Source organism: Rhizophagus irregularis, chromosome 12 (assembly GCF_026210795.1).
Source record: "Rhizophagus irregularis chromosome 12, complete sequence".
In the NCBI taxonomy this organism is placed as follows: Eukaryota; Fungi; Glomeromycota; class Glomeromycetes; order Glomerales; family Glomeraceae; genus Rhizophagus; species Rhizophagus irregularis.
The window spans coordinates 4,574,962-4,597,234 of NC_089440.1; the positions used below are offsets into that span (position 1 = coordinate 4,574,962).

Genomic DNA, 22,273 nt, shown 5'->3' on the forward strand with positions numbered 1-22,273 from the left:
TAAGAAAAGTGATTCCGAAAAAAAAATAATCGTGTCAAATACAAAGTAATAAATTGGTTGCGATCCACACAAATCAATAAATCACGTGTAAGATCATCACGTGGTAGGCGTCACCGACACTTCAATTATTTTATTATTTTATTATTGTAAGTATTGGCAGAATGAATTTTATATAATAAAGAAAATCACCAAAATCGAAGTTTTAAAAGCAAGGAAGAAATAATTATAAAATTAAATTCTTAAAAAAAAATACAAAATTAGGTTAGGTTATCCTGTGCGCCACATATATCATGCACGTGGGTTCTCATTTTTTTTTTGTTACCATGATGACATCTGACCAATCCATCCTATTAGTTTTTTTAAATTCAAATAATTTTTTTGATTTATTTTTTTCCTTAAAAAAAAAATCAAAAAGTATAAAATGAAAGGGCGCTGATTAAGAATAAACGAAAAAAAAAATTTTATTCTATGTAAAGAATATTTTACTTAATGTCAACTCAACCCTTTTTTTTTTTGTTTTTTCTTTTGTTACTTTTTATGTATAAAAAGTCCAAACGTGAATTCCCTAACAGGTTAATGTGGGAAAAATTCTGTTAGTCGTTGCGCCATTAAAATTTTAAAGTGATCACAAAAAATATTCTTTATTCTTATTTGCAATAATAATGTGTTACATAAGCCTTTAATTGTGACAAATATTAAATACAGAAGGTTGTATAAATGTATAAAATACAATGAAAAAGGGATCAGGAGCTATATGTGTGACATACGATTATCATAAAGGAAATGTTACACACAAATCTGTGATCACACAGCCCCGCATTTTTTACATTCAATACTAAGAAAATCAGGTTACAATGATCATTGTTAATATTATTTCTTTTGTTAAAAAATAATAATAATAATAATAAATTTGTTATACATCTTTTTGACGTGAAAATGATAAATATATATTAGGAAGGTGATTTACTAGAAGATAATAAGGGATATTTTTTTTAATTTATAATAATAAATTAGGGGAGTGGTTTTATATATATGTTTAAAAGGAATGAGAATGATCTTCATATTTAAAAATATGTTCCTAAATTTCTTGAACTTCCAATTGGAAAAATTAAAGATTCCAAATCTCTATTATTATTATTATCAAATTTTGTTCCATTAAAAAAATTATCCTCAAATTGATTCTTAACTTTTTGTGAGTTATTTATTTGACTAATTCTATTAATATTCGCGTTATTTTCCGTCATCATATTTTGATTGATATTATTCGCATCATTAGCCAAATTTATGAATTGTTGTCTTTGAGAACGACTGGTTCTTAAACTCCAAATTTTACTAGTTGCTAAATTGATTAAATATTGATCATATAATTGCAATCGTTCCGCTTCCAATTTTACATTTCTTTTCATTAATTTAAATCCCGTTAATCTTTGAACCCTTTTACCAACTCTCGTTTGAGCCGCAAGCACATTTGGATTATTATTATGCGGTAGTTGATGAATAATGTTATAATTTATATGATTTAAGAAATCACTTAGAATTGATTGAATAGAATTATTCGAAGCTTTTTTGTTTTGTTGAGAATACATAAGAGATAATTTTATTTGAAAAAGAAAGTTTGATTTAGGAACAAATGACAGAATTTTATATATTTTTTTTTTAAAAAAAAAAATTGAAAAAAAATAGAAAAGTAAGTGAGACAACTTGAAAAAATAAATTCAGTATTTATATAAAATTTATTGACTATTTTATATAATATGTAATGAGTCATAAAGAACTATATATTAAAATGGATAATACGCGGAATGTAAATATTCATTATAGTATATTACAAATAACAATAAAAGAAAGTACGCATTTTCCCATAAGTTCATAGTGACGGCATTGTAATAAAATAAAAAAAAAATCCCAAACAAAAAAAAATAAAAATCATGCTTTAATGCAAGTCTGGGTTCAGGTCAGCGACCTGGACACAAAAGAAAAATAAAAATGATTGATACACTTTATTCCAACTTCCAAAAGTTCATGTATATAATACATTTTATTCAATAAAAAATGGTAATTATTAGTAATAGTCAATTAATACATTTTGGATGATTTTAAAGTTTTCAAAAAAATTCTGATTCAAAATTCTGATTACAATAAATTCTAAATTAAAATCTGAGAATTCCTACCATGGGTCAAGTCTTATAGGTATGACGCAGTATTGTCGCACAAGATCAAAATATATTAAATCATTAAATCATCCAATTAAGCAGTTTTATAATAAAATTTTTAGGAGGTCAATTAAGTATTATTAAAGAAATACCGTTAGTAACCTTATTTAGTTAATAAAATTGAAGTTTTGGCGTAAATTTTATCATAATTTAAATTATTGTTTCCTAAATATCATTCATTTTTTTTTTGTATATGAATTTTTATTATAATTTTTTTTAAGATTAATGATAATTATATAAGTACGTTATTTGCTAAATTTGTATATTTTGTCTAATTATTATATCCGAAAATTTACCAATTTATATTATGTTTTTTTTTTGTTGGGGCGGGGTGAATTTAATACGTTGGGGTTAATGGGGTTTTTATAATCAACGTATGTTACACACTTATTACACTTATTACAGTTGTTTTGAATGTAATATATTTACCTAATGTAAATCATAAAAAGTTATCATCTATGAACAAGAAATTATTATTAATATATATCAGTATAAGATAATTAAATTTTAATTACTTTTTTAAATTTCCCGTTTTTAATCATTTTAAATCAAATTTAAATTTATATTAAAGTTTATTTAGGTGATTTTATTAATCACTTAATTTAATACATACCTGATACTAAAAAAATATATATATATATATTGTAACATAATCTTTCATTTATAAAATGGTACCTACAAAATCTTTACGTCCCTTAAAAAAAGACGATAAACAAATTTAGATTGCCCCGTTAAATGACAGATAATCTTGATCTTTTAAGAATGAATGAACAAAACTTCAATTCTTTCAAGTTTGAATGATTTTTTATCAATCTTAATATCTGTCAGTTTTTCTTAATAATAATATCAATACTGCAACATGCATAAGAAACGGTATATATATATGCAAGGAAAATGTCTAATGAAACGTGACGTAGTAGTACAACGTAGTAGTACACGAAAATCGATTACAAATATGTGATCAACGTATAATAAATTTAGCAAACGAACATAATTTGAAATATTCGCTTAACGACATCTCATAAGGTCATTTTACAACTTTAGCAAATTATATACATACTCCAACATGGTCAAATAACTGCACCGCAAATAACTACTAATAATTCGAGGACAACTTTTTTTTACGGTGTTAATATTCATGACAACAATAATATCAAATCTTTAATATTCACAGTCGGGTCTTTTCCCTTAAATAAAATTTATCATAGTGAGTCAATTCTTATATTCTTTATATTCTTATTCGGAATTTATTTAGATTATCGCGAGAGTGAAGCAATGCATCGTTTGAACTTCATTCACTGTATATTGGGTTTAAATAATCATGCGATATATCGCAAAGCATCATCGTAAAGCATAATCTTTTTTTAAATATCAATTTATTTCTTTTATTCTATTACCTTTAAAAAATTGGGATATCAGATTTCCATCAAAATTTTCCCATAATAATTTAGATTATTATGCGTTACGTTTAATTTTCTATCGCAGTAAATAATATTTTATAAGTAAATAGATACAAAACGGGCTTTTTGAAACATTTCGTCCAAATGGTCCCAGATGGGTATCAAAAAATTTTTCATATAGCATAAACTTAATGTAATTACTGTATATTTGTAATTTTAAGAAAATAAATTTGTCTTCTTGATTGTTATTCGCTCTGAAAATATTTGCTTCCTATTAATAAAAATAAAATTTCACTTTGGCACAAACAAATCCGAAACCCATTTAATTTCATCCTGGGTATCATAAATTTTCGCATATAATATAATCAGGAGCATGCATATATGAGGCAATATCTGAAAGCATACCTTATTCGAAAAACCTCCCATCTAGCATTCCATAACGGTAGCACTTGCTAGGAGAAAAATATAAGTAGGAACATGAGTGGTTGCAGAACAACTCGAATGTGGATGCTTATATTTTTTCGATCCATATGCTACCATACTAGTTCTATGAGGAAAAATAGGAATACTTACGTTTCTTCAATTTTTGTTATGAAAATTAGATCGAAATCTAACATTAGTTCCATTGACTCCATTGGCCCATTGACCCCATCGGCTTGTCACTTTCAAAGTCAGACCGAACGCAACTTGGATTCCCTCAAGCCGAACTGAACCGGACGACTTCGGAACATCAAGTCAAGCAGGATTGACCCCATCGGCGGCGGGCTTGGACTTAACAACATTTAATAATATTCAAATTCTTCATTTATTGTTATTTAACAATTTTTGTTTGAGTTAAATTTTGATGACCAAAATTTTTCATATGAATACATCATTACCGATATTATATCAAAGTAGTAATTAACATTTGTAAAGGTTTAGCCTAAATTAATCGTTTATTAAAATTTAATCTTTCTTATTAGGGAATTTAAATAAAAATTTGGAGGAATTGTTGTAATACCTTTACTTTCTTATCATTTTTCGATGAGGCCTCTAGTTGTTGTTTAGTTGCATCTGGTTATTTTTTGATCTCACTTGACGCTATAATGTTCTTAGTAAGAGCCTATACACAATAAAATTATATAAATATTATTACATATACTGTATATATGGATTATTTTAAATTCAATTGCCGATCAAGATAATTGTTTTTCCCTTGTGTATTTTAACTAGTCTTTTTTTGATAATTTCGTCGCTGATCTTAAAATTATTGCAACGTTTCACCACTTTTTTTTCATTTTTTTTCTTTTCCTTTATTATTTTTTAATAATTTTTACATACGAATTAATAACATATTTTTGTTTAAAAATTATTTATTAAAATGGATGAAATTAAATTAAGTGATGATGTATTTGAACAAATAAAAGACTTTAAATATTTGAAATTGACTGAAAAACAAAAATCGTTAATTGATAAACTAATAACAGACGAAGAATTAAAAGAACATTATAAAAAATATGGTTTATGTAGAATTTGTAATCAGCCTAGAACTGGAAATGTTTATTGTCGGTTATGTAATTCACAATTTAAACAAAATTTCAAAAATTGGACAAGTGGAAATCATGACATTGATAAATTTATTCAAAAAGCACAATTAAATGCTAAAAATTTTACTCAAATCATAGAGTGGATTGAATATGATAAATTTGAAGATGTTGTATATTTAGCAAAAGGGGGATTTGGAACTACTTTTAAAGCAGTTTGGAAAGATGGTCCTTGGAAAATTAATCATGACAATAAACAATTGGAAAGAAATGGTAAAACAAAAGTTGCTTTAAAGTGCTTACATAACTCACAAGATATCACAGCAGATTTTTTAAAAGAAGTGAGATATTGATATTTTCTTATAAATCTTCATTAGCTTTTATAAATGTTAAACTAACTATAATTTTTTTTTAAGATTGAATCAAATATTTTAGTATATGAATCTGCACGTGAATTTGTAGTTCGTTGTTTTGGTATTACCAAAGATCCAAAAACAAATAATTTTATGATGGTGATGCGATTAATAAGAGGTAGTATGAGACAACATTTAAATGACAACTTCATTTCATATAGTTGGATGCAAAAGTTGAGTAATTTATGTCGCATTGCACTTGGTCTTATAGATATTCATAATAAAGGATTAATTCATCATGATTTTCATTGTGGGAATATATTAAGTGATTTTTATGATAGTGCTTATATTACTGATTTGGGATTATGTCAACCAGCTAATATAGAACATTCTCGGAGTAATAATAAGAAAATATATGGAGTACTACCTTATGTGGCTCCAGAAGTTTTAAGAGGAAAGGAATATACTCAAAAAAGTGATATTTATGGATTTGGAATCATTGCATATGAAATTTGTATAGGGTTTCCTCCTTATTATGATATAGCTCATGATGAATTCTTAGCAATGAAAATTTGTCAGGGGTTGAGGCCAAAATCTAATTATAAAGTTCCACAATTAATTTTTGACATTATTAATCAATGTTGGGATGCAGATCCTTTAAAACGACCTAATGCAGATAAATTACATAAGTTAATTTTTGGTTTAGCTTCTGATGTTACTTACAATAGAGTGAATTCTATAATCTATAGGCAAGTTAAAGAAGCAGATAAATTTAATAGAAAGTCATTTTCAACAGTTCAATCACCATTATCATTTACTAGTACACTCTCATATATAACACATCCTCAAGCAGTTTACACAAGTAGACTTTTAGATTTTAAAAATCTTCCAGAACCAAAAAATGCAGACAACAATGATTTAGAATATTCAGGTAATTTTATTTCAAAATAATTATTTAAATTCATTCAGAATAATAATTATTCTTTTATTTTACAGATTCTCTAAAAATGGATTTTACTAAAATTGATATTAATTCTAAAGGTAATTACTTTTGCATGTGATTTTTTTGATCTATTAAATTTTAATTAAACTATTTTTTTTATTATAGATGAAAGAAATTAAACTTATTAACGATAATATTTAAAAATAAAATACCTATAATTTATCCAATTTATTTTTTATTTTTTTATTTTTATTGTGAACTTGATGAGAGATCAAGGATAATGTTACTCTAGGACATTTGATAAAAATGTAGTAAGGTTCATATTTGTCAATTATTCATGTCTGAAAAAATTAAAGGTTAATATTGTAGCAAATTTAAAGTTATTTTTTTATTTATAAATAAATAAATAAGTATTGTAGCTAATAAATACGGAACTAGGTTTACTATAAAAATCACTTTTCATTAATACCTTATTACAAATAAATAACTAAGTAAAATACATCCACTAGAAGTTTAAATATTTAATATGACTTGATAAAATGTACCGATACTATATTAGATATGATACTTTTGCGTTAGATTAATGTTAAAAATGGGTGCAGTAATTAAAAATGTGAAATAAAAAATTATTCTTTGTAATTATTCTTTGCAAAGACGAAAAGTGGTTAAAACATTTTGAGGGTAATATTAAATCATTCTCAAAAATTTAGCATTTTTATTTTTACTTTGTTCTTTCACCTGATGCTATAAAAAGTTAAAGAACGGATAATCAATGTGAAATATGTGAAATACAGGAATAGTTGTAAAACGAATATAATGAATATGTTGACCGCATATTATTTAATTAAAGTACTTATTATTATTTTTTTAAAAAAATTTCAACCGTTAGAAATATAAATATACATCGAATATAAATTATAAAACAGCTATTACATATATTTTAAATGTAATATTGTTAATCCAAAATAATAAATTAATATAGAATTTCTATTATAGATGAAATTTTAAAATTAATAAAAGATGAATATTGCAATTAAGATATTCAAATTTTCAAAGTCAAATTCGAAAAAATTATTGTATTTTATTTCATAAAAAAAAAAAAAAAAAAGCTTTATAAAAGTATTAAAGTATAAATTTTAAATATATCATGCTATATTAGGGTTGGATCAGTCCTAGCAAAGACCGGTCCTGCGTCGGTCTTGGGACCGGTCTTCACAGTCTTCGGTCCGGGATCTGAGGACCGGTCCGGACCGGGGACCGATCTCATATTATTAATATCCAATAAAAATGAGCCAAATTTTTGTGCTCATCTATTTCTAGGGCACGGTTTTTGCCAAAACCGATTATCGGTTCAATTTTTAACGTTTTCGCAACGTTTTTTATTAAAAAAAACGTGCGAAACTTTTTTTTTGTGAAATTATTAATAAAAAACGTTTTTGCAACGTTTTCTATTAATAAAATAATTGAAAAAACGTGCGAAAACGTTTTTTTTATTAAATTGCTTAATAAAAAACGTTGCAAAACGTAAATTACTTAATAAAAACGTTTTCGCAACGTTATTTGTTAAAATAATTAAAAACGTTTGCGAAAAACGTTTTTTTTTTTTATGAACTTATTAATAAAAAACGTTTTCGCAACGTTTTCTATTAAAATAATTAAAAAACGTTGCGAAACGTTTTTTATTTGTTAAATTACATGTTAAAAAACGTTTCACAACGTTCTTTAATGTTTTAGCATAATTTAGAGGTCTTAAAATCATTTTTAAATTTAAATCGGTCCGGTCCAGGTTGAAAGACCGGTCTTTTTGGGACCGGACCGGACTGGACCGGACCGATCCAACCCTATGCTATATTCATTTAGTTGTAGTATCTTATAATAAATTTACCTGCACTTTGTGCAACTTAACAAAAAGTCCAGAGATTTAACTGATTTTATGAATTAATATAATGACTTCGCATTTTACAACTTTTTAATTTTTTATAATTTTTATAAATTGTTTGTGCTCTTTATTATTTCATATTATTTTGACGATTAAAATAACATAAGATATTGCGGCTTCTCCGTGTATTTTAACTAATCTTCAAAAATGTTTATACATATTTTTTGAAATTTCACTTAATACCAGTGACTGAAGGGCGCGGAGCAACTGGTAAACAAATCATGAAATAAATAGGAATTACCATTTACCAATGTACTGTATGTTGCGGAACAACCAAAGGTTGCGGAACAAAGTATGTAAAAAAAATCATGTGCATATATTATGTTCACGGAACTTTCTGACTTTATTAAAGCTTTGGTTAAGGTTGGAGCATAGTGATGCTCGCCTGAATTTTTGAAAATAAAATTCTCAAAAACGATACTTGCTGCATGTTTTTTGAAGCATTATATGCAGAGAAAGTCAACTTACCACAATCAATACAGGGAACTCGTCTAGGAGAATTCCAATGAACCTTGTACCCTTCTGGGCGATAACATCCTTCATTGCAAACTGCGCCACTTCGTAGGATATAAAGCAACGATAAAATCCCATAGTTTCTTCTTTTGAATAAATGTCTAACTCTAATTATCCGAATAAAATAATTTTTATTTTAAACTATTTTCTAATAATATATAACCTTTGAAAAAATGGGTCTGGTTCATTTCACTGACGATCATTTCACTGACATAAAAATAAATATTGAATATGAAATATTTTATTATAAAACTTTTTTGGATATTTAGTTTAGATCTAATAAATATTGATACTTCCATCTTAGACGGTTAGTAGATAGAATAACATATAGTTATATCTATTGTATTTTTTTTTATTTTTTTATATGTTAATTAAAATAATAAAAGAAATGCGCGTTACTAACAATATATATAAACTTTTTAGTTTTTGTTATCACAACAAAACATTAATACATTTATTAAAAAAAATAAACTATTGTTAAAAGTATGTGCTATTCCCCTAAGGAAATCTATAGTAGTAGTTTTTTTTATTTATTAAATCTAACAAAGAAATACTTGTTACTAACAAAAAAATTCCCTATTTCATATAAAGATATATGTAAAAATATTTATAAAATTTTTATATTTAATTATATATATAGGTCGGTGAAACGTTTGTCAGTAAAATAACCCTGTCAGTGAAACGTTTGTCGGTGAAACGTTTGTCGGTGAAATAACCCTGTCGGTGAAATGTTTGTCGGTGAAACGTTTGTCAGTGAAGTAATTGTCAGTAAGTTAAACGCGACCCATTTCAGGTGAGTAATATAGATTTAATTTCTAGCAAAAATTTCCGCCTAGAGATTGGCCAAAAATTTGCTGAAGCCTAGATTCTGGAAAAAAATGCTAAGAAACTCTTGAAAAATTCCCCGCATAAGCTTTAGTGCATGAGCAATTCCAATGATTCTTCATAAAATCTCTGGACTTAACCTCATAGCCCCATCTGTCCCATCCACTATAATATACCTTTCTTGGCTTTACTTCAGTAATAATCTTTACAAATTTCCAGCATTTGAAGCAGATAGCCATTTGACTTTTATGAACACTAGGCCTACAATAGCTATAATGATCAACTTTTAACTCAGTGTTAATATAGTACGTCTTAGTTATTCCTTGCCCAAATGAAGAGAAGAGACAGTGTACATGGTAAATGCTATATTCTTTCTTAGAAAGTAGCTCCTGCTGTAAAGCACCTCTACGAACACTCGAACAGCCCATTGCTGCGGTGTTTTATGAGGTCTAATAATAGATAAATCATTGTATTGTTTTTCTATTTTGTTTATTTTACAATCTGATTATAGTCATAATAACCACATTTTCCTTGATAATTTTTTACATAGTCCAAATCATATCTGGGACGAAGATTGACGGATTTATTAAAAACCTTGTCTATAATGGTTTTAATAGTTTGTCCAGGCATAATTATTAGCAAAATGATGTTTTTATTAATTTTATCGATTTATATTGATTTATAGCGTTAGAACTTATAATAAAGAAAAAAACATGTTTCAAATTTACTATATAGAATTGGGCCGGAGTTAGATTATGTAGTGATCTACAGTACCAGACTGGGGATTGTATTACAATATAGTTTTAAGTTATATAGAAATATAAAAATTCAACATTTTCAAATAAAATGACCGAGCGTCGAGCGAAGTCTTTAAAATTTTAATAACTTGAAACCTATTTGTATTTAGGTAATTCCAAAAAACTTAAATGAGTGCATTATAACTTTAAATACCTCATTTTTCTGAAAATTTCATATTTTCCCTACAGCTGTGGTCAAATATACTAATTTATCATGGTAAAAAAATATTTTTATTTAAAGAAAAGAAAAGTTCATGAAAGAGATGATTATTTAAAACACTTTAGCAGAATTTAGAATGAGATTAATAAGAAAGATAAGATGGAAAAATATGCACGTCTATTTAGTAAGAGACTTCTAGATTAATGGCTAGCTTAATACGAAAAAAAATTCGATAATAAAATTTATTATTGTAAGACCATATAGTTTTGTTAAACTATACTGACTTTACACCCAATGACTCATGTACCAAAATTTTAAACTTTAAAAAAATTTAGGTGAATAACTAAATAACTTTTTTCTGCATTAATATAGAATTATACGATTTATATATTATCTATTATTGGAAAAAAAGTAACAAAGTTTAATTATAACAGTAAATAAAAAATACACCTTAAATAATTTTATTAGCACTCGCACGCGCATGGACACGTACGGACAGACGAACATTGTATGGTTTTCGGTTTTATACGAAACTCTTTGATCAAACGCATCCTCTCCGCTTCGGAAAATTACTGTTGCTATTCCAATACCAAAAATATAGTTCAAATTAATTAGGAGTATTTATTTAGGAAGGATGTTGGATTTAGGGTTCTTGAACTTCATCCTCTTCATTTATTTGTTCATTTTGTTCAGGTAAAAGTTGAATATGACTATTATTACTATTATCGGCTTGACTTTCTGCCTCTACATTATCTATTAGGCTCTGATTTTCCTGGTCTTGTGATTGCAAATTGTTCAACCCCATTTCTGAATGACTATTTCTCATTTCTAACTCCTTTTTTCTTTTTTCTTCCAATTTATATTGATTTTTACCTAATTTATATTGTCTCCAAGTTAAGTAGGCGGTAATTACTGTTAAAATGAATCCGGGAGCTCCAAGACCAACACCAGTGCCAAGTGCAATCTTATCTCCATAGTCTAGGGGAGGTGGTTCAGTAAAATCACATACTGTAGGGTTGAAATTTATTGTCTCGTTCAATGGACTACCGGTGCTAAGATTGTAAAACTGACAACTACCTTTCGTAAACATGTCAGAACATTCACCCACTTTTATACTTTCAATTGGTCCTTCTTCAAAGATAAGTAAACATTTTTGATTAAGCATGGTTAAATTATGGATGGGACAACCAGCATCACAACTCGTATCTGGACCAAATATCCGAGAACATTTATTACCTTTACAACAAACACAGACATCACAAGAAGACTCTAACTCAGTATTACTAAGACCATTAACAGATGGACGATTAACTACCCAATTAAATTCAGCATTTCTATTCGGATCATCTACTGAATCAGCTGATATGCAAAGATGCTTGTCTGAATTTTCTTTTATACATAATGCTTTAACTCCGTTATTATTTTCATAATTTAAATTCTTTCTATGGCGTCTTTCACAAGCATCTATTCTACTCATTTCATGACACGCAACTAAGCTATCAGGTTCAAAACATTTAGTTTGAACATTTAAACAATCATCATCTCCACAACAAATTTTTTCATCCAAATGGAGTTGCTTATTTTCCTTAATTAAATCACAGATCGGCTTCATTGCAGTGGTGGAAATAGAGGTTAGTTGAAATGGTTTATTAATTTCTGATATAGAGCTGTCATAAGCTGGTTTGGCGCTCGTGAAAAAGTAGTAGAAATGGCGTTAATGAAAATACAACTATGCTATTATATATGAAAAATTGTTGTTGCATAGACCTTTCATGAGATTAACCGGTTTTAGCTAACTTCCCATACTTCCATGGGAATCGACATTCACGAAAGTACGGGTTAACCAAAATTGTATAAATATCGCATATTTTTCCCAAAGAAAATTTTCAAATTTCTCGCACTTTGAAAGAAATACCCTTTTCAGCTACTATGCCTTATATTAGATTTTTATTTAACTAATCGGATATTATTATCAAATAAGGAAACCTAATGAATGCATTGTATTATTTACTATATATGGCCATTTGAAGAAAATTTCACATGTAAACATTTAGATTTGAAATTTGAAATGATAATCATAGTTTCCTAGATTCTAACACAAAAACCACAGCCTAATAAGATGATTATCGGGGTTACAATTGCACCATGCTTGATCATTACCCATTCGAGCACCAACTTTATTCAAAATACTAAAGAAAAAAATTTTTTTACCCAAAGAGCTATATCCGAAAATATTACTTAAGTTTTTTGAACGCAAATAAACTTCACTAGAAATTTATAACCTATCTAAAACTTTATTTTACCTCTTTCGCGTACAGCTTGTTTTTTTTACCAATAAATTTAAAGTTAATGTCATAGGCATGTGCTTATTCGAATTAAGGATAATAATCAGTTGCGCCATGAGATTAGAAAAATGAAGGCGAAGGTGCATGAGATGGAAAAAGTTCTTACTTCCATAAAACTGGATAAATTTGAAAATAACGAGTTATTACATAAAAGAGATAACCATTTGGGATATTTTTATAATAACTTAGAATTATAGAGACATAAAATACAAAATTCGTCGTTCTCGTTATTTCGTTGGTTTCGAATCTTTTTCTTTTTTTTTAGGTCATCGGATTCAATTGTGGTGAACACAATATGAATCACGTGACTATTTATTCATTTTTCCGAACCGGATAAATTTAACCACTTTTATAAAATCATTAACATTAACTCCTTTTAACTAAATAAAGTGATAATATTTACTTTTTATTTACTAGTAAACTTATGTATCTATTTCCCCCAATTTCAGGAGATGCATGTGTTAACGATCATCCTTATTCTTACCTTTTTTAGTCTCCGGCTTGTGAAATGGTAAAAAAATATACCGTTTATCCCGCTTTTTTCTCATAATTATTCGAAAAAAGGTCTAGCATAAGCTTTCGAGCAAAAAAAAAAATAATAATAGGGCCAAAGACAACACATCTTTTTCTTTATTAAAATAAATACTCTGCAGGAGTGCGGGTATACATTTTCACATGATAAATTGGCATAGTCAAATCACATGCTCATGCCATACATCAATACTGTTACTGCGCACGATTCCTTGTCTTAATTTCATGCTGGCTAATATACTTTTATTATTGATGAGGGAGTTAGCAATGCAAGGATAATCAGTTTTTTCATACTTTTATTAAAATAGATTTAGGTAAAGTTTACGCCAATGCTCAGCAAAAATAATCATGTGGAACTGCCTGCGGAAATCTGAAATTTTTATAAATACCCTGCCAAATGAAAGTCAACGAAGGTTTTTTATATAGAACTGCGCCACGAACGAAAAGAAATCCTATCTTCTTATATAATAGTTCTTCTTTTAGCCTCCGGGCATCATTCTTTAGACACAAATATAATAAGTGAATAGGAATGAGAGTTTTATATTGTAACTTATCATATACTGTACCTACATCAAAGCAAAGCTACCTAACGAATACTTCAATAAATTTTTATTAAATAAAAAACTTTCTCTTGCGTAAAGCCTCACGGCCAAGCATTTACGAAAAAAAATATTATTTTTATTCATTGCTTGAAACATGTTGTGAGGATATGGGTTATGGGAATGTGGTCTATTAATACTTTCTTTTTGATATCATTTTCATGCGGTTAATTATTCCAGGTCTATATTTTCGAGTAGGTTCTATTTTCCATTTATGCTAGTGTATATGGATTTATATTTTTGCCGTACGATCGTAAAAAAAAAGGCTATTTCTAGCGAAATGTCCTATATTTTTATTTTTTATTTCTGGGAGAAAAAAAGTTCTAACACTTTCGCATAATCTAAGATAAAAAATCGACGATTTCTCAAGGTAGGATATTAAAAATGATGTCGTACACACGTGACTAGAATTCAATGCATATGTACTTATTTGCGCCTCATTTCTTTATAGACAGATCAAACCGATTTTCTTCTAATATTCTGAATACTCTGAAGAGATTGAAATCCATTGGATTTAGGTTACAGCTCTTCTTAACCAGAGGAGAAAAAAAAAAGTCGTTCCCGAATGTAAACGTTTCAAACGAAACCAAACTTAGTCCTAGCACGCTAGGTAGTTTCTATCGACATCAGAAAATTCCACGAGAGACTACAATGGTTAAAATCGAAGAAATGGATTGAAAAGGAAGGAAATAAGAAATTAGTTAGTAGTGTGAAATAAAAATGATGCTGGGACACTCATTTATGGTCTAGTATTCGAGTACTCCCTCCCTCTTAGAGCGTTTATGACTCTTTGTGCATCATTTATTTAAAACGCTATCTTCCTAACCATTTCTTTTTACATTTCTTAGCCGGAAGGCATTTATCTGAAAATTCAATAAAGTTTATCTCTTTTTCTCATTAATATTTGAAATTTCTTTTTTGCATGCTAAAATTTTGCGCGCAAAATACCTGACCTTCATATTTAATCTCGATTATAAATACATTACAGATAAACTAACGATAAGCTTAATAAATAGGGTATATCAACGGCTTTTATATCACTCGCGCAATCCTATTCCTTTAGAGCAAATTTCAGATTATTTACGACATACAATAGGGATTTACCAGAATTCATTAGACCGGAGTCGCAAAACTATGGATCGAAAAAACCTGCGTGTTGACAGAGTCAACCCTGAATGTCCAACACCCTTATTTAAAATGATTTTTGGCCAGCTTAATTGGGCAATAATTTAAAATTTAATGTGATGCTAAATTATTAATTATTGTCCAATTAACAACTACTTTTAATAAGGAAATATATATTATGCAACAAAATATTAACAAGATAATAATAAAGTAATAGTATATCTAGTGTAAAGAATTCGAAATGCCTTAGTCTCAGTGTTGTCACTGGACTAATCCAGGGTTTGCTGGACTGGAACTGGACTGGACCAGATTGGACTGGCTAAAATCTCTTAATTTAATAATATGAAAAATATTATATTACGCTATCATAGAACAAATGTAATTTTACTTCACATTTTTTTACAAAATAAATCTTTATCATATTTATTTAATATTAATTATTTACAGTATTGATAATTAAAATTATTAAAATTACAAAGTATTAATATAAGAAGGGGGACCCAATTCTTCTACAAATAAATCGGCTAACTTCCATTTTGCCTCCGGATCTTGTTGTGGATGTTTTCTTGATCCACAAATTTAATATTCGATCAATAGTTTGTGAATCTTCATTATTATTAGACTCAATAAATATTGGATCGTTATTACATTTATACATATTATGAAAAGAAGTTATAGCTTACATAAACACGATCGTTAAATTCAATACATGATAAGCAAATTGCTAAATGATTGTATTTATTTGCCATTTAAGAAAGAACTTCTATATAAGGTGTTAATCTATGACAGCGAGACATGGTAAAGAACCTTCTTTTCTGAAAGTTTTATTGTAAAAAAGATAGACGTGTATAATTATAATTGGTTAAGCTATAATTAAGCTATACAGTCTAACCTCGATATACCGATATTCGATATACCGATATACTATTAAAAACTTGATATACCGATAAAATTTTATTTTCCCACTATATGTGAGGACATATAAATATCGGTATAACTTTGATATAACGATATTTTCTAAAAATTTCATATATGTCCCGACATATCGTTATATAAAGGTTTGACTGTAAACATGTGACCAGATCATCTGATATTGAACGTCCAATTAATTGTTCAAATTGTTCCAAATGGACTGGACCTGAACAGTCCAGTGGACTGGACAAACCATGTGATAACACTGCTTAGTCTATACGCAGTTACTATAGAAAAGCATTAGGTTACATGTAGTTGCTGCGCATTAAGACAAATTTCACAACAAAATATTAATTATTCACAAATTCCGGCCAAATTAAATGTCAGCCGATGCATTATCTCTGCAACACAGAGAAAATCATTCCCATATAAGTGATTGTTTATATTTACACAACATTTTATATATAAATATTCAAATTTGCACTTTTCGTTTGACTTTATTTTTTTTTTCTTTAAAAAATAAAAAAAAATGAAATGTCTTCAAAATTTTTGGCAGAGTTATCCAATGATTACGAGAAACTTTTTGAAACTGAAATAGGATATGATGTTATTATTTATGCAGGAGAAGAACAAAATGTTAAAGAAATTCATGCTCATTCAAATATTTTATGTGCTAGGTCTCAATATTTTCGTACTGCATTTTCTAATGAATGGGCTAAAAAAGAAGATGGAAAATTTATTTTCAGAAAACAAAATATTAGTCCACATTTATTTGATATTATTCTTAGGTAATACATGAATGACCTTTATGATGTTTTTTTTCTTTTTTTAAAAAAAAATTCTGGGTAAATTATTAATCATTAGTTTGTTAAATTACATTTAGATTCCTTTATTGTGGAAATATTGAATTAAAGAATTTACAAGGGCCAGATGTATTGAACTTGTTGATGGTGGTGGATGAACTTAATATTCATTCATTGATTACTTATATTCAAGAATATTTGATAGAAAATCAAACTGAATTTTTACATCAAAATCCAACCGTTATTCTTGAAACTTTTTACCAACATGAAACATTTTCAGATTTATGGAATTTTTGTCTTGAAAAAATTTGTGAAGAACCCAAAATATTATTTAATTCTGATAATTTTATTAATTTAAAAGTTCCTTTATTAGAATTATTATTGAAACGGGATGATTTGAATATGGATGAAATTGAAATTTGGGATAATTTATTGAAATGGTGTTTCACACAACAGAATTTAATGAATGATCCAACAAAATGGAGCAAAGATGATATTATAAAAATTGAAAGATCATTACACAGATTTATTCCATTAATTTGATTTTATGATATTGAACCAACAGAATTTTTTTACAAGGTCTATTGCTATAAAGACATCTTACCACAAGACTTAATTCATGATCTTTTAGAGTTTCATATTGTTCCTGATAAGAAACATAAAACTAATATACCACCTTCACGAAAGCAAAATTTAAAATTTAAGCTTGATTCAAACTTAGTTGAACCAAATCTTATTCCCCTTTTTGCTTCATGGATCAATAGAAAAGAATCTTCATATTACGATAAAAAAGTTATTCCCTACGAATTTAAATTATTATATCGTTCAAGTAGAGATGGAATTGGTAATAAATCATTCCATAGAAATTGTGATAATAAAGGAACTACTATTTGGATAGCAAAAATTAAAGACTCAACAAAATTAATTGGAGGTTATAATCCACTTGATTGGAATGGATATTGTTGGAAAAATACTAGTGATAGTTTTTTATTCAGTTTTGCAGATTGGAAAAATATTTCTAATGCCACAACAAAGTTATCTTACATCAATAGTGGAAAAGAATGGGCTATTTATTGTAATAATAAGTATGGACCACAATTTGGTGATTTATGTTGCCCTAATTCCAATAATTGGACTTATGATGGTTATTTAGAATACTATCCTAATTTAGATATTCCAAAAAATAAAACAATAGAGGATTATGAAGTATTTCAAGTAATTAAAAATTAACGAAAATGAAGAAATTTATTTTTAATAATGAGTAAATTATGTTAACAATCGATTTGTAACTTGATGTCATAAAATGAACTTGTATTTTATTTTATCTTATTTTTTTTATTATAAATAAACCATTTTTATTGATAACAGTTAGGATAGTACCTATAATTGGCTATAAATAACAAGATATGACATTTACCATCAAAACATCGATGGTTTAGTTCCAATTACTTATTTGAAAAATTCTTAAAGAATCTAATCCAAAAATTGAATTATTCAGATCTTTTATTTGAGATAACAGTTATAAAGTTTATCAATCTCTTGCACTCCACAATTAATATGAGCTAATTCATATAATATTTTTTTTTTTTGACTTGATGGAGGTGATTATATTATAAACATTGTATATTAATACTTTGCTGAGTTACTTAATTTCTAAATTCATTTACAAGATTAATTCTAGTTTTACTGATATTCTTGGTCTCAATTATTAATGTATTATATTTAGCAGGTTTTAAATTAATTATTTTACATACTAACAAAAGACGTAAAATTCTTTAATAAATATACATTTTCTTGGAAGTAACAATTTACATAAGATACAAATCCAATTTTTTTATGATGATTGAAATATTCCTTATTTTATTATAACGAATGAATTTCTAAAAAATATTATTTGTTTAACAATTGGTTAGATTGAAGTAGGTCGATTGTATTCTTAACATGTTAATTTAAATTTGTTGTAACAACGACATTTTATAGTGTAATCATCAATCTAAAAATTATTAAATTACATTATCATTTGACTTTTTATTGTTACGTCATTGTTTTGAAGACCGGGACCATGAAAAGACTGAAATATTACATACTTAAAAAGACTAAATTTTATTAGCAAATTAGTTGGGAATATTATAATAAATATTTTAAAATATGTGTGACTTTCTGGTACAAATAGATTAGTAAAATGTTCAAAAAAAGAAAAAATAATCAAAAATCATATAACTGTTGATCATTTTATAGAACCCTTATTTGGTAAAAAAGATTTACAATTTACTAAATTAGTTTGTACTAGGGATTACTTAATGAATCATGGGGTTACACAATGTTTATGAATGTAACTTTATAAGTAGAATTTCGGAGACCGTTCCAGAAATTTTTTTTTTTTTCCTGCTTCAAACTTATTTTAAAAAAATTTTACAGTATATTTATTTCATTATGTCTGTTGTTAGAGAAAATTTAATTGGTGCTGCAATTCGTAGAGCAGATGCACTAGTAGATTATAATATTTACGATAATAACGATAATATAGACAAACGATTAGAATTTCAAAAACAAGTAATTCTTGCTGATGAATCACTTACAAAAGATGAAAAATCTGAAGCAATAAGAGAATTGAATAAAATTTATGACGGTAATAAAATTGTTTTAAATAAGGGAACAAGAAGAGTTTGTGAAAATTGTAACCAAAAATGTTTGGCTACATTATATTGTGAATTTTGTGTTCGAAATTGTTTAAAAGCAAAATTTTCAAATTGGACATCTGGAAATGATGACATTGATAATTTAGTACAAGAATGTCAAATGAAAACAGCTGAACCATATTGTATAGTTGAATGGATTCCATATAGTAATTTAATAAATATTAATTATTTAACAAAAGGTGGATGCTCCGAAATCTATACAGCAGAGTGGATTCATGGATGTTATTATGGGTGGGATTCTAAAGAACAACAATTAAAAAGATATGGAAACCAAGTTGTAATACTCAAAAAATTAGAAAATGTTGAAAGTGCAAATAAACGTTGGTTTGAAGAGGTTTGTAATCTAATAATGTTACAATTATTTATTTAAAAAATTTTTATAATATTTTCTTTATTTTATAGGCTATTTCACATTTAAATTTAAGTAATAAATGGTCAGATACGATTGTTCAATGTTATGGTTTGACGCAAGATCCATTAAATGGAGATTATATGCTTGTAATGAATAAATTGGATATAGATTTAAGAAAATATTTACAGCAAAATCATAATCAACTTACATGGAAAGAAAGAATTCAAATTGCTGCTGAAATAATTTTATCACTTTTACGAATTCATGATGAAAATGCAATTCATAGAGATTTGCATTCTGGAAATATATTACTTAGAATTGGTGGACATTGTATTATTAGTGATCTTGGATTTTGTGGACCTGCAGATAGACCATTAAAAAGTATATATGGAAATCTTCCTTATATTGCACCAGAAGTTATTGCAGGAAAAAAAACTACTTTTGAATCTGATATTTATAGTATTGCAATGCTTATGTGGGAAATTTCATCTGGACAACCCCCTTTTAATAATTATGAGCATGATTATTATCTTGCAATGAATATTGTTAATGGTATGAGACCAAAAATTGTACCAGGAACTCCTATAGAATATAAAAATTTAATGATACAATGCTGGGATGCTAATCCGTTAAAGCGACCTGATACTGTTACACTCATGGAAGAAATATATAAGCTTAATTTAATTTATCAAACTAAATCAGATGATTTGGTTCAATTAAAAGAAAATGATAGTTTATATATGAATAGTTCAGAAAATTATACTAGCAGTAGCAAGTTATTTACAAGTAAAATTCATCAATTTGAAAATCTTCCTGAACCAAGAAATGCAACAGAAGGTATTTATTATAATATTAAATACATCATTAAAAGAAAAAGTTTAATAACTAATAAAATATTTCCTTTTTAATATTATAGAAGAACAACAGGGTATAAATTAAACAATTTTATAATTTTTATTTATTAAATAATTAATTGATAAATTATTTCCTTTTATTAGCATTTCACAGTAACAAATCATATGATTTTCATATCCCTAATAATAGTAAGTATTTATGAAGTTTATATTAATGATTAATACAGTATAAGATATTTATTAGTTGATTTTGCTTTTTTAGTCGATGATATTGGTAACTTGGGTTCTCAGAATAATAATTCTTCAAAAATAAGTAAGTTATTTTATTTTAATATTTATTTTTATTATGAATTTGTATTAATTATTTTTAAAATTTTAGCTAGCAGTAACAAATCATTCAAAAGAAGATTAGAAAATGGCAAGTAAAATAATTGGTATATTTGTCTAATTGTTTAATATTAAACGCTATTTTTGTTTTGATTTTCAGATTATCAAGAAATAATGCAACAAATGAAGAGAGATCATATTAATATTGATGGTATATGCAAATAATTATTTATAATAATTAGTATATTTAGCTTAATTTTACATTTCCAAATTTTTTTATTTATAGATGAAGAAGAAATATATAATAATCCAAATTTTCATTCTGAAGAACAAGATGAATTTGAACTTCCCGAGAGTAAGTATTTTAAAAGTTTAAGTTTGTTTTATTATAAAAAAAGTTTTTAATTACTAAATTCCATTTTTTATTTAAAGTGATGTCATATTTATGTCATATTTAGATATGGATGAAATTAATTGACATTAACATTACATTATTATATTTAAAGTTTGTTATAAATTATTTAAACACTAAGTCTAGAGTATTAAAGATTAGACATCTTTAAAGATTCTTAGTTTGTAATTTAAATAATTTAATTTCTTTCATATTATTACTTATCAATAAATTACTTTATGAAATTATACTATTATTCTCAAGTTACAAAAATCAATGAAATATTTATTTTTTGTAAGTTTGTAATTTCTTTTATAGTTTACACCTCAAAATATTGGCGAACTTTAGCAATTTTTTATTGTATTTTTAATTTAGAATTTTTATTTTTGTTTTTTTATGATATTTTCACAACCAACTTGTTTTGAGATGACAAATAAAGAAAAAATCTATGTCTTATTATCTTTGAAAATTTCTTTGGAATATCTGTTATTTTCTGAATTCTTTCTGTACGAAAAATTGTAAAGTGTATTTGAATTATCGTACTCAAATATGTTTCAAAAATTACGGGACATTATATAATTCCAGAAATTTCTTATGTAAGATTTCAATACCACCACACGGAATTCGGACCAAATTTGGAAAATCCGTCTAGGCCACAGTTAGAACCTC

General features: G+C 26.8%; 6 protein-coding genes across 6 annotated transcripts; 3 read left to right on the forward strand and 3 right to left on the reverse strand.

The window, feature by feature from the left end:
• Positions 1–1,064: 1,064 nt before the first annotated feature.
• Positions 1,065–1,586, reverse strand: OCT59_004525 (uncharacterized protein; the record flags this gene model as incomplete). The annotated part of the gene is made up of 1 exon (XM_025330370.2): positions 1,065–1,586. The coding sequence occupies one exon, from the start codon at positions 1,584–1,586 to the stop codon at positions 1,065–1,067; it is 522 nt and encodes a 173-aa protein (XP_025178341.1).
• Positions 1,587–4,973: 3,387 nt separating this feature from the next.
• Positions 4,974–6,611, forward strand: OCT59_004526 (uncharacterized protein; the record flags this gene model as incomplete). The annotated part of the gene is made up of 5 exons (XM_025323501.2): positions 4,974–5,112; positions 5,278–5,477; positions 5,553–6,420; positions 6,486–6,530; positions 6,598–6,611. 5 exons carry the CDS (start codon positions 4,974–4,976, stop codon positions 6,609–6,611), a joined length of 1,266 nt encoding a protein of 421 aa, XP_025178340.2.
• Positions 6,612–9,765: 3,154 nt separating this feature from the next.
• OCT59_004527 (uncharacterized protein) lies at positions 9,766–10,137 on the reverse strand (the record flags this gene model as incomplete). The annotated part of the gene is made up of 1 exon (XM_025332034.2): positions 9,766–10,137. One exon carries the CDS (start codon positions 10,135–10,137, stop codon positions 9,766–9,768), a length of 372 nt encoding a protein of 123 aa, XP_025178339.1.
• Positions 10,138–11,309: 1,172 nt separating this feature from the next.
• On the reverse strand, positions 11,310–12,278 carry OCT59_004528 (uncharacterized protein; the record flags this gene model as incomplete). Its single annotated transcript, XM_066148335.1, has 1 exon — positions 11,310–12,278. The coding sequence occupies one exon, from the start codon at positions 12,276–12,278 to the stop codon at positions 11,310–11,312; it is 969 nt and encodes a 322-aa protein (XP_065996945.1).
• A 2,024-nt stretch (positions 12,279–14,302) lies between these two features.
• Positions 14,303–14,819, forward strand: OCT59_004529 (uncharacterized protein; the record flags this gene model as incomplete). Its single annotated transcript, XM_066148338.1, has 3 exons — positions 14,303–14,339; positions 14,488–14,511; positions 14,593–14,819. The coding sequence occupies 3 exons, from the start codon at positions 14,303–14,305 to the stop codon at positions 14,817–14,819; spliced, it is 288 nt and encodes a 95-aa protein (XP_065996946.1).
• A 5,687-nt stretch (positions 14,820–20,506) lies between these two features.
• On the forward strand, positions 20,507–21,872 carry OCT59_004530 (uncharacterized protein). The gene is made up of 8 exons (XM_025333597.2): positions 20,507–20,869; positions 20,949–20,960; positions 21,031–21,075; positions 21,149–21,199; positions 21,266–21,304; positions 21,374–21,424; positions 21,500–21,568; positions 21,646–21,872. Exons 1-8 carry the CDS (start codon positions 20,569–20,571, stop codon positions 21,669–21,671), a joined length of 594 nt encoding a protein of 197 aa, XP_025178335.2. The 5' UTR covers positions 20,507–20,568; the 3' UTR covers positions 21,672–21,872.
• Positions 21,873–22,273: the final 401 nt, after the last annotated feature.

Coding starts and splice junctions, on each gene's coding strand:
- OCT59_004530 (XM_025333597.2), top strand. CDS start 20,569: ATGAATATTGTTAATGGTATGAGACCAAAAATTGTACCAGGAACTCCT. Junction 21,425..21,499: donor AGATCATATTAATATTGATG/GTATATGCAAAT, acceptor TTTTATTTATAG/ATGAAGAAGAAATATATAAT. Junction 21,569..21,645: donor TGAATTTGAACTTCCCGAGA/GTAAGTATTTTA, acceptor TTTTATTTAAAG/TGATGTCATATTTATGTCAT.